Source organism: Colossoma macropomum, unplaced genomic scaffold, assembly GCF_904425465.1.
Source record: "Colossoma macropomum unplaced genomic scaffold, Colossoma_macropomum, whole genome shotgun sequence".
Lineage (NCBI taxonomy): Eukaryota > Metazoa > Chordata > Actinopteri > Characiformes > Serrasalmidae > Colossoma > Colossoma macropomum.
The window spans coordinates 20,927,697-20,940,060 of record NW_023494806.1 but is presented as its reverse complement, the minus strand read 5'-3'; the positions used below and the strand labels follow the sequence as shown (position 1 = coordinate 20,940,060).

At 40.9% G+C, this 12,364-nt stretch overlaps 1 protein-coding gene across 1 annotated transcript in view; it reads right to left on the bottom strand.

Annotated features, from left to right (window-relative positions):
- fam222a (family with sequence similarity 222 member A) overlaps window positions 1–12,364 on the bottom strand; it is an 82,775-nt gene that overhangs the window by 22,513 nt on the left and 47,898 nt on the right. The window contains exon 2 of the mRNA XM_036599246.1: window positions 10,394–10,587. Coding sequence (XP_036455139.1) covers window positions 10,394–10,514 — 121 coding nt within the window. The 5' untranslated portion in view covers window positions 10,515–10,587. The remainder of the gene's footprint in view (window positions 1–10,393; window positions 10,588–12,364) is intronic.

Sequence of the window (12,364 nt, the reverse complement as noted above, 5' to 3'; positions counted from 1 at the left end):
ACAGCTACACATCCTTTCAGACCCGTAGCGCTGAGTCGTCTTCTCACAGTGGAAGGATGGACAGAAACACCTGTGGATGTTTTCAGATCTGAAGCAGCTTGATTTTCTCCTCTCTCTCAAAGATGAAAGCTTTAAGTGCTGTTTATCTGATGGGCACAGTTGTGGTGATCTACCAGACCTGAAAAACGTGTCCACATGTGAAGTGTGCAAAAACCACACGTGTTTACAAGCAATCGTGTTTTTTCACACGTGAATATGTTTTCAAATGTGAAAACATTTATTTCTCAGGCGAGAACAATTTTTTTAACGTGGGAGGTGTGCAGAAATCATGTTTATTCAGATGTGAATTTGTTTGTAAGGGTCCCAGGTGGTTGTTAGGAGTCCCATTTTCTCTTTTGCTCATTTTTTGAACTTGTGTTTTTTCTTAATTATGCAAGATTATCCTATTATGTCCATTTTTATCATTTCCATCGGCCCATTTATCACACAGTGTTCGCTCAATGTATAGAGCAGCTTTTCACATGGTGTAAAAAAGGAAAAAATTGGTTTTCATCTGACAGGGACGATATGTGAGTGTGTCCTGACAGGACAAGGCAGGTATGTGTGTGTGTGTGTGTGTGTGTGAGTGTGTGTGTGTGTTGCCTGTAGGACTGCCTGGAGCAACTCAAAGCGTCTGCTCCATCATTTAGAAGACAAGACCTACACTGTTCTACCATTAATATTAAACACTACACACAAACAGACAGTAGGGCTGCACAGTATGGATCATTCGTCTGCTGTCATTATGTTGTAATATACAGTAAATGCAATACGCCTTGCAAATCAATAAAAATGCATTCATGAATCAATAATGTGACAAACTCACCTGCATAACATTAAACAAAATAGGTTGAATGAATAACCGACTCTAAATGTAGGTATTGTGATATAAACTGAGTCTGTTCTACAGTTTCTCATTAGGCTGAATGAATAACTGGCTCTAAATGTAGGTATTGTGTTATAAACTGAGTCTTTTCTACAGTTTCTCATTAGGTTGAATGAATAACCGACTCTAAATGTAGGTATTGTGATATAAACTGAGTCTGTTCTACAGTTTCTCATTAGGTTGAATGAATAACCAGCTCTAAATGTAGGTATTGTGATATAAACTGAGTCTGTTCTACAGTTTCTCATTAGGTTGAATGAATAACCAGCTCTAAATGTAGGTATTGTGATATAAACTGAGTCTGTTCTACAGTTTCTCATTAGGTTGAATGAATAACTGACTCTAAATGTAGGTATTGTGATATAAACTGAGTCTGTTCTACAGTTTCTCATTAGGTTGAATGAATAACTGACTCTAAATGTAGGTATTGTGTTATAAACTGAGTCTGTTCTACAGTTTCTCATTAGGTTGAATGAATAACTGGCTCTAAATGTAGGTATTGTGATATAAACTGAGTCTGTTCTACAGTTTCTCGTTAGGTTGAATGAATAACTGACTCTAAATGTGTATACTTTTGTCCATTTTCATGGATAACAGTACATCAAACAGCATAAGCAAGTCTATTAGAGATACTCCACAGCTTGATGCTAATTGGTGGGGCATACGCCCTTTTGTTGCTTTGCGATGCACAAAGACGTACGTCTCATGTATGGAACCCTGTGACACGGCATGCTAAATGATGCTAATGCTAAAGGTCTGACACAACCAGTTTCTTCTGAACACATTCCATATCTCCCACTGTTCTGCAGGAACATCCTATTGATCTCTTAAAGATCCACACTGCAGATGAGCTGCAAATAATTTCATGGACGCTGATCAGAAGGATGTGTGCGTTCTCTTCTGACTCAGCCATCAACTCACTCTCTTTTCTTTTTCTACACTCTCTTTTAAAGCCTGATTTGAAGAAGAAAGCAAAGCAAAGCGTTTTCTCAGTAGGAACAGAAGTGACTGACAGCAGAGTAAAGAGTCTTTTAAAGGAAGCTTCTCTACAGCACTTAAAGATGACATGCTTAACAAACGCTGCATTGTGTCTGCGTGTGTCAGTGAGGATTTGCTAGCAGAGATATTAGTGTAATGAGAGATGAAGGCATGATGTCACTCTGATCGCAGCCCTAAATCCTGATTAAAGATTACATCAGTGAGGGGCTGCAATTCAGACACCTCTATGTGTGTCTATGCATATTTCACAGTTTCTATCACAATATTTTACAGTTTCAGGACTGTATCGATATCTGTACCAACATACCAGAGAAATAAATAATACAATTTATAAGTCAACATTATAACAAAACTTCATTAATACATTTCTTGTAATTCCTAATTTTGTTTTTTAGTGTTTTGAACAAATCTTAAAACCAGCTGTTCTTTATATTGAACACTTCATGAATAATGGACCAATGGAAATGATCTCAAATTAATAAAATGTTTTTATATTAATGTACAACAAAATTTATCATTTTCATCTTTTCCTGTAAAATTAGCATCCCAGTGACGTAATGATAATTGTTCTGGGGCGACTGTTCATATTGTGGGTAGGTCTGTTCGCATTATGGGTGGGGCTGCTTATACTGTGGGTGGGGCTGCTTATATTGTGGGTGGAGCTGCCTGTATTGTGGGTGGGACTGTTTGTATTGTGGGTGGGGTTGTTAATATTGTCAGTGGGGCTGTTTGTATTGTGGGAGGGACTGTTTATATTATGGGTGGGACTGTTTTTATTATGGGTGGAGCTGTTTATATTGTGGGTGAGGCTGCTTATATTGGTCGGTGGGCCTGTTTATATTGTGGGAGGTACTGTTTATATTGTAGGTGGGTCGGTTTACATTGTGGGTGGCGCTGTTTATATTGTGGGTGAGCCTGTTATAATGTGGGTGGGGCTGTTTATATTTTGGGAGGGACTGCTTATATTGTAGGTGGGGCTGTTTATATTGTGGGTGAGGCTGCTTATATTGTAGGTGGGCTGTTTATATTGTGGGAGGGACTGTTTATATTGTGGGTGACGCAATTTATATTGTGGGTGGGGCTGTTTGTATTGTGGGTGGGGTTGTTAATATTGTCAGTGGGGCTGTTTGTATTGTGGGAGGGACTGTTTATATTATGGGTGGGACTCTTTTTATTATGGGTGGAGCTGTTTATATTGTGGGTGAGGCTGCTTATATTGGTCGGTGGGCCTGTTTATATTGTGGGAGGTACTGTTTATATTGTAGGTGGGTCGGTTTACATTGTGGGTGGCGCTGTTTATATTGTGGGTGAGCCTGTTATAATGTGGGTGGGGCTGTTTATATTTTGGGAGGGACTGCTTATATTGTAGGTGGGGCTGTTTATATTGTGGGTGAGGCTGCTTATATTGTAGGTGGGCTGTTTATATTGTGGGAGCGACTGTTTATATTGTGGGTGAGGCGATTTATATTGTGGGTGGGGCTGTTTGTACTGTGGATGTGTCAGTCTGAATTTTTGGGGGAGGCTGCTTATATTGTGGGTTGGGTCAGTTTGTATTGTGGGTGAGGCTGCTTATATTATGGGTGGGGCTGTTTGTATTGTAAGGGGAAGTGATAGAGTTGTGGGCATGGATGGGGACAATGACTGGAACCAATGGGACTATCTCTGTCTGTCTCTCTCTCTCTCTGTAATTCCTCTATAAGCTCTTGGCCCTCAATCCTTCCTCCTGCCAAATCTATCCACAGTAACAGCCCTGAGCCACTACAGCCCTGCTGGCTAACGCCCTGGCAACCACCCTGGCAACTCACCCAGCAACCTGCGCACTAACAGGCAGCACGTGGGCGGAGTCACGGCTGCCTGCAAAGTTCGGAAATGAGCTTCAGGAGGATTTACAGTGGCCTACTGAGAGGAGGTGCTATTCAATCAGCCCATCACTGACCCAGAAACTTAAGTCGTGCACTACAGGAGTCAACCGCGATACAAACCTCCCGTTACGGCCCTAACCGACAGCACAGAACGACAGAGAGAGAGAGGGCAAGAGAAAGATGTGTGGACGTTAATCAAAATCTCTACAGGCACAGGGAGAAAGGGGGCGGAGCACAGCTGTCAATCAAGTGTAGAAAAACAGGACCGTATGATTGGACACAGCAGGAAATCCACAGCAGAGCAAACACCACTCAATCAGCAATGAGAGGCACCTCCTGGATCTTTACCTCTAATGCACTTTCTCCACTGCTGCAGTACTAAGAGGCAATAAGGGCTGAAGGCTGTAATTATAGCTGCCACTTATGACCCCATTTAAATATTTCACTTGGATACGTGCCTGGTTTCACTTATGAGGATCTTTCAGTTTGGCCTAAATCACAAAGACTGCCAGAGTTTTAACCTTCACAAGTTATTACTTTCATTTTACATAAATGACATATTTGTTCATGCTTTGCATTGTCAGGTTCAAGTCTGCACTTGTGACGGGACAATAACGTTTCAACAAATCAAATCATAATAAAATACCTCCTTTTCTACTCACAAACACAATTAACAATCTGCACTTTCTACACAGTTTTGCTGCTTGTTTTAACGAGTTACGAGTGAATATGAACTCTTTCCCTATTTTTATGTAAATCTTACTAGAGAAAGTGTCTTATTCCTTTGACAGATAATTTCAAACATTTTTTCCTGAAATAAGCAAAACTACCAGCAAATGAAAGACAGTCTGACTAGATGAATTAACTCAAGTAAAAAGTGTTTGAAATCGGCTGATTAATCTCATAATATTTTAACAACAATCGGATTAAGACAAATATTAAATATACTGACTAGATTTAAGGTGGTTTCACTCGCGAAGATCACATTTTTGTAGTGATGACAGTAGATTAACTGGATGTATTTACTTCGGCCTTAAAAGGTCGATTTAAAACTACAGCATGCTTTTGTTAGCTAGAGCAACTACTGTGACGTCTGAAGTATGAAGTGTAAATGTATACATATATCAAACTGCTAATGCTATCTGCTAATCGCAGCCTGTAGTCAAACATGCATGAAAGTGACAGAGCTGCACAAACTCTGGGCTCGTTTGGCCATGCCTGATGTCTTTCTCAGCCCTGTACATAAGGCTCCAGGGTATCCCAGCATGCCCCTGAAGGTGATAATCTGTCTCTCCTCGATTGGTTCCTGTGAGTCGGTGAGTGATGTCATAGTGCCATATGCGCAGCTGATTGGGTGCCAGAAACTGCTGAGGCTCAGGACACGGAGAGAGAAAGAGAGAGAGAGACAGAGACAGAGAGAGAAAGAGAAAGAGAGAGAGAGAGAGAGAACGAACTACACTCATATAGATGTGAACTAGCACATATACAGTGCTGTACAAAAGGCCCATTAATATATATAACATATACATAGAAGCGTAAACGATTAAATATGATATCAACATTGTCAGCATTTACTGTATTTACTTTTCCTCTATTAAAGCTTCCATTGTTTTCAGGAGCCTCACTTTCAGTTTCTCAAAGAATCTACAGACACACCTCCAAAGTTCAGTCTTAGAAGCTGGTTGATGATTTTTTGAAGTAATCAAACACATTCTGTGATGTTGAGGTCTGGACTCTGGGGTGGTCAGTCCATCGTTCAGCTTCTTTGTTTGATGTGTCCGTCTCCTTTTCTCAGTGAGGTTCTTCTTGATCAGCTACACATCCTTTCAGATCCACAGCGCTGAGTCGTCTTCTCACAGTGGAAGGATGGACAGAAACACCTGTGGATGTTTTCAGATCTGAAGCAGTTTGATTTTCTCCTCTCTCTCAAAGATGAAAGCTTTAAGTGCTGTTTATCTGATGGGGGCAGTTTTGGTGTCTACCAGGTCTTCCAGGTGGTTGTTAGGAGGCACATTTTCTCTGCAGCTTCTAATCGTAAAACTCCAGTTTTAGAAACTCCTGTTTTTTGACTCTCTCCTTTCTTATATGCATGTGAATTATCTTATATCTAATCTCCCCACAACTGAAGAACTTCATGGCTGTTTTGGCTGGCAATTTATCGTTGACTCCCCTCGTAGCCATCGAAGAAGTACATGTGGGTGGAGAATAGATAGGTCAAGATATCACAGGGTCTCTCTCTCTCTCTCTCTCTCTCTCTCTCTCTCTCTCTCTCTCGGGTGGGGGTGTCCTGGGCTTTCCGCATCAGTAATGTAGGCCGCTGTCAGGCCGCTGTGGTGGGGTTTGTGGGGTCAGACGTAAGCAGTAGTGACAGGCTGTGGTTCTGTATGAGTTCTGCTCATGCTGAGAGCTGAAAGCTGAGTGGTGTGATTTATAATTCAGATTAAACTCCTCGTCCCTCCACAGGAAACGCGCATATCACACAGACCGGCCTGCTGAAGATCGTCTGATATCACCTCTTTAACAGCACAAAGACCACAGCACCCCTCTCTCTCTCCTTTATCACACTCTGTCTCTCTCTCCCTCCTTCTTTCTCACTCTCTCTGTCTCTCTCTACTTCTCTTTTCAATGTTTATCTCCTGCACTCTCTATCTTTATTTCTCTTTCTCTCTCACTCTCCCTCTGTTTTTATTTCTGATTCTCTCTCTCTCCTTTCTCACACTCTGTCTGTTCCCTTCCTTCTTTCTCACTGTCTCTCTCTTTCTATCTTTATCTGCTGCACTCCCTCTATCTGTATTTCTCTTCCTCTGTCTCTCTCCCTCTATTTCACATTCTCTCTCTGTCTCTCTCTCCCTCTTTCTTTTTCCTGTCTCTCTCTATTTCTCTCTTTCTATTTTTATCTCCCGTACTGTCTCTTCCTCTCTCTCTCCCTCTATCTTTATCTCTCATTCTCTCTCTCTTTCTGTCTCTATCTTTATCTCTCACTCTCTCTTCCTCTATCTTTATCTCTCACTCTCTCTCAATCTTTATCTCTCGTTCTCTCTCTCTACGTCTCTCTATCTTTATCTCTCGTTCTCTCTCTCCACTTCTCTGTATTTCTATCTCTCGTTCTCTCTCTCCACGTCTCTCTATCTTTATCTCTCGTTCTCTCTCTCTACGTCTCTCTATCTTTATCTTTCGTTTCCTCTCTATTTCTGTCTCTATCTTTATCTCTCATTCTCTCTCTCTCTACTTCTCTGTACCTCTACCTCTCGTTCTCTCTCTCTACGTCTCTCTATCTTTGTCTCTTGTTCTCTCTCTCTACTTCTCTGTACCTCTACCTCTCGTTCTCTCTCTCTACGTCTGTCTTTGTCTCTTGTTCTCTCTCTCTACTTCTCTTTATCTCTCGTTCTCGCTCTCTTTACTTCTCTGTACCTCTACCTCTCGTTCTCTCTCTCTGTCTTTATCTCTTGCTCTCTCTCCACTCCTCTCTTTCTGTCTCTCTCTACTTCTCTATTTCTGTCTCTCTCTCTACTCCTCTCTATCTTTATCTCTCGCTCCCTCTCTTTGATTTGACAGATATTTAAATCATCTGATGTATCGGTTTTGACAGATACGTCCATGACTGATATCAGATATCGTCATCCTCATATTGGTGCGTCTCTATATCAGACTAATTATTTGAAGTCGGTGTGTTTGTCCAGGTCAGCGCATTAGAATCATTTTACACATTTTTCTGGCAGACTAGTTTTTATATCATTAAAAACAGTGACTCCAAACTATTGAACAGTGTTACTGAGGTCAGGTGAGGTCAGCAGCTCCACTCACTGTATTCACATCCGGATCAGACCATTAGTGCTGTTAGCCTGCTAACACACTGCCTAATGAGGACTGTCACAGTGTGTGTGTGTGTGTGTGGGTGTGTGTCTGTGTTTATCAGGGAAAATGAACGTATATCAGTGTTAATAATTACTCCACACTAAAAGCTGGGTGTTCAGATAAATATCCAAAATTGTGAGGTCCCAAAAATAACAAATACCACTAAAGTGATGAATTATCAGCTCGGGTTACTTTTCCCCGTCTCACTTTTCCTATTTTCTTACTTCTAGCATGTTTAATCTCTCCTACTTCTCTGCTTATATGATAATGAGGGGGCGTGTCTTGAAGATGTGGGCAGTATTTAATTCATCACATATTAAACTCAAATATATGGCAGTGATTCTCAGAGATCATAAGCCCCAAAAACATCACCATCAAATCCCTTACACAACTGGGTAGTTAAAGTTGAAAAGAAAGACGGATGAAAGGAGAAATGAGAGGGAGAGAGAAAGAAAGAGAGTGAGGAAGGATAGAGAGGAGAGAGAGTTCTGTTCTTTTTCCTTTTCTTTATCGATTCCGGCTCCTCCTGGCTGCCTCTCAATAAAAGCTCAGAGAGGAAGTGGCTGTAATCCTGTTCAGACTGGAGGGAGGGAATCGATTCAATTAGCCATGGCAACCAGCCCACCACTCTCTCTCCCTCTGCACTTCTCATCTGTCTCATTCAATCATCATCTGTCATGCCTTTCATCCATCCGTCCATCCATCCATCAGTCTTAATCCCTCTCCATCAGTTTAGCAGGGAGCTGTGTGAAGCTGAGCCTCAGGGCTGCAGCAGTGCTGAGTTTAGAGTCTAACCTGCTCTAACTAACCTGATTCAACTCAATTCAGTTCAAACTTACCTAAATCAACTCAATTCAACCTGATTCAAATTATGCTTCACAAATGAACTGATTCTTGGATCAGGCCCTTCTTACAGCACTGGCCACTTTATTAGAAACACTTACCTTGTACTTCCACTAAATGGTCACTTTATTAGAAACACCAACTTTGTGCTTCCACTCACTGGCCACTTTATTAGAAACACCTACTTTGTGCCTCCACTAACTGGCCACTTTATTACAAACACCTACTTTGTGCTTCCACTCACTGGCCACTTTATTAGAAACACCCACCTTGTACTTCCACTAAATGGCCACTTTATTAGAAACACCCACCTCGTGCTTCCACTAACTGGCCATTCTAAAAGTAAAGTTTACCTTATGGGTCCACTATACACACTAAGTTTCCAGCTAATTGATCCTATGGTGGCCCTTTTCCAGTGTTGAAGATAACAGCACACCAGCAAAGTGGAGCTACAAGAACAGACTGTATAGTGGATGATGTATGTTACAGATAAAGTGTAAACTAATTCAGTATACTTTGCTTTACTAGACCAATCACAAGCAAACCCACTTCCAGTATGGCCAAATGACCATCAGCACACCATAAAGTGCCACATGCATTTCCAATCAGAAACAACCTGCAGAGCGTTCTATTACCTGCTTACTGATACAGACTGTAGGTTCAACTTTGGCTGTCAGCCGTTAGCATTCTGGTTGTCCTGAGGCTAATCAGCTTTCTCCTGCTGTAAACTGACTGAGCTTTCTAACAGCACGAAACTCTTATATTTGCTCTCTCTAACTTGAAAGAAACCTCTCAGAAAAGATCAGGGAGATGTACTTTATTTTACCGCCAGACACAGCCAGCACAGATCAGCTAGCATCTGCTGTGGAACACGGTGTGGGTGGATATGTGTATGTGTCTGTGTACCGCAAATGTTTACTGAACTTTAAGGTCATAGCTGGGCAGAAACCTTGAACACACTCTGTCCGCTCCACACCGCCAGTCAACAAGGACGCACAAATAAACCCTCCGAACCCCCCACATGCTGTGGGACAAGGACGCGCACCTCTCAGAAAACAAAACATTGTTAGTTCGGATCTGGCAGCCTAAAGCAACACAACGTAAAAAATAGTGTCCGTATCATGAAGTTTCATATCTGTGAAAGGCTCTGAAAAGTTTACAGTAGAATGAATGAAACATCTTCAATGTATGTTGATATAATGAGATTTTATTGTAAGGTTTAGGACTATTTCTATCGGTGCATTTGTCATTAAATGTTCAAACAACATAAAGGGAAGGCGGTGTCTTCAAGTTATGTCCATAAAATAGATCTGATATGATTAGTTGAGGGTGAGGGTGAAATTAAAGTAAGTCTCCACATCCAAGACTCTGGATGTCTGGAAAAATGCCATACAAGGTCAAAAATTCAGAATGATCCTATGCATGTCAAGTGCATCACAGAATGCTTTTTAAATGAAACAGTAGAAGCCATATCGCCCCCTACACTTCCTGTAGTGTATTAAAGTCTGTCAGAATGACTGTGTGGATCATATGAACATTATAGAGCACTTTTTAAATGAAACAGTAGAAGCCATATCGCCCCCTACACTTCCTGTAGTGTATTACAGTCTGTCAGAATGACTGTGTGGATCATATGAACATTATAGAGGCTTTTTAAATGAAACAGTAGAAGCCATATCGCCCCCTACATTTCCTGTAGTGTATTTCAGTCTGTCAGAATGACTGTGTGGATCATATGAACATTAGAGCACTTTTTAAATGAATCAACAGACGCCATATCGCCCCCTACACTTCCTGTAGTGTATTACAGTCTGTCAGAGTGACTGTGTGGACCATATGAACATTATAGAGTGCTTTTAAATGAAACAATAAAAGTCATATTTGAATTAGCAATTATATGTGTACTCACATTTGCGTGTGCTGGGCTGAGGTGTGTCCAGGCTCTTGGTGCTGCAGGGCTGGAGGGCGTGCTGAGGCCCGGTCAGGCCGTGCTGGGCCGGGTTCTGCCTCCGCTGCAGACACGCCAGCATCTCTGCACACACACACGCACTCCTCTCGCACGCAAACGGGCGATTCTACAGCCGCCGAGCTACCCAGGCCGACCTGCAGGAAAACAAAACACAACAGCACCATAAATAAACAAAACAAACAGAGATGCAGCTGAAGGAGATGATATAAGATAAGAGTGGTTAGATATAAGATAATCCGCTTGTGTAAGAAAGGAAAAGGAAAGCAAAATAAGTGAAAAGCAGGGGTGGTCAAAACGTTCAAAAAAGGATTAAAAGCTACACAGAAAATCGGACTCCTGGCAACCACCTGGAACAGCTAGCAGACCACCAAGACAGCTTTGAAGATGTAGAAAAATATTCCTGCAGATTCCTTTGAAAAGCTGAAAGTGAGCCTCGTGAAAAGAATGAAAGCTGTAATATTATATTTCATGGTTGAGGTTTCTGTTTAAGTTTCTGCTGAATATTTTTTTTCTGCTGAAAGATGATTAACTAGTACTTAATGGGCATTTTAACTGGAAATAAAATAAATTAATGCACAGTACTGTACGTGTGTGTGCAGTGACAGCTCTAATCAATCTCTCCTCAGGTCATACATCTCTGCTGCACTCCTCAATCATCCTTCCGTCCCTCTTTCTCCATCCACATATCCATCATCTCTTCCTCTTTCATCCCCTCTTCATCCACTCCTCTTCCTCTCTGTCACTTGCACATTGCATGTTTCATTGTACATTTCATCTTTTCATTTGTTCCCCCATCTCTCCTTTGGTCCTTCACACCAAAGTATGGAAACCCATTACCGCCACTTAAAATAAATAAACACCTATTTTTTTTTTTAAATTAATTGCATTTTTGTGATACTAAGTGATCATTTTTAGATACTATCCCATTATTTTGAGATACTACCTCATTATTCTGAGATGCTAAGTCATTATTTTGAGAAACGTTCTCTTCATTTTGAGGTGCTTTATGCTTTTTCGAGTTGAAAATATGAGGCAAATGTAGCTAACAAATAACAAAATAACATTACATTCAATATTTTTTTCAACACAGCAAAAATAAGGAGTGGCGGAAAATGTGTCTAATGTTTCCATTTTCAGTTTATTAGAGCATTTAACATCATACAAGTACAATATTCAAAACAAAAACTGTGCTTTATAGTGTCCTGATTTAATCTATCCACAAGCTCATATATTGGCCCCAAGCTAACACATTAGCCACTAACTAACTTGCTAGTTACGGTTCAACAATATGATACAATATGATACGAGATGCTGTATTGTTACATCCCTAAATGGAAGCTTATATCATACCAAATAGCACCATGCTAACTGCATGTTAGATTGTGGCTACTGTGTTAGTTAGGGGCCAACATATTAGCTTGGGGCTAGATAAAATCAGGACACTATGAAGCACAGCTTTATACACATTATTATGCACATTATAACCAAATCAAAAACCAGGAAACCAAAACTGTGCTTTATAGCGTCCTGATTTAATCTAGTCTCAAGCCAATTTGTTGGCCCAATATGATACAGTTTGATACAATACGATATGTTGTATTGTTACATCCTTAACTGGAAGCTTGTATTACACCAAATAGCATCATGCTGTTTGCCTAAATAAATCACACTGTGTGGAGCTGTTCAGTATCTCTAACAGCCTTAATTATGTGGTTTTTGACACTGTACGGCACACTGTTATCTGTAAACAAGGACGGTATTAGCTTTGAGGCAGGTATGTAATGATGTAGGTACAATGCTAGCTAACCTGATGAGCACAACCAGAAAAATGATAAATGAAGAGACTGGTCACTAGTTGGAATATGAATGTGAACACCTGTAACACTAAACATGGCATCTGTTCAAAGAGAA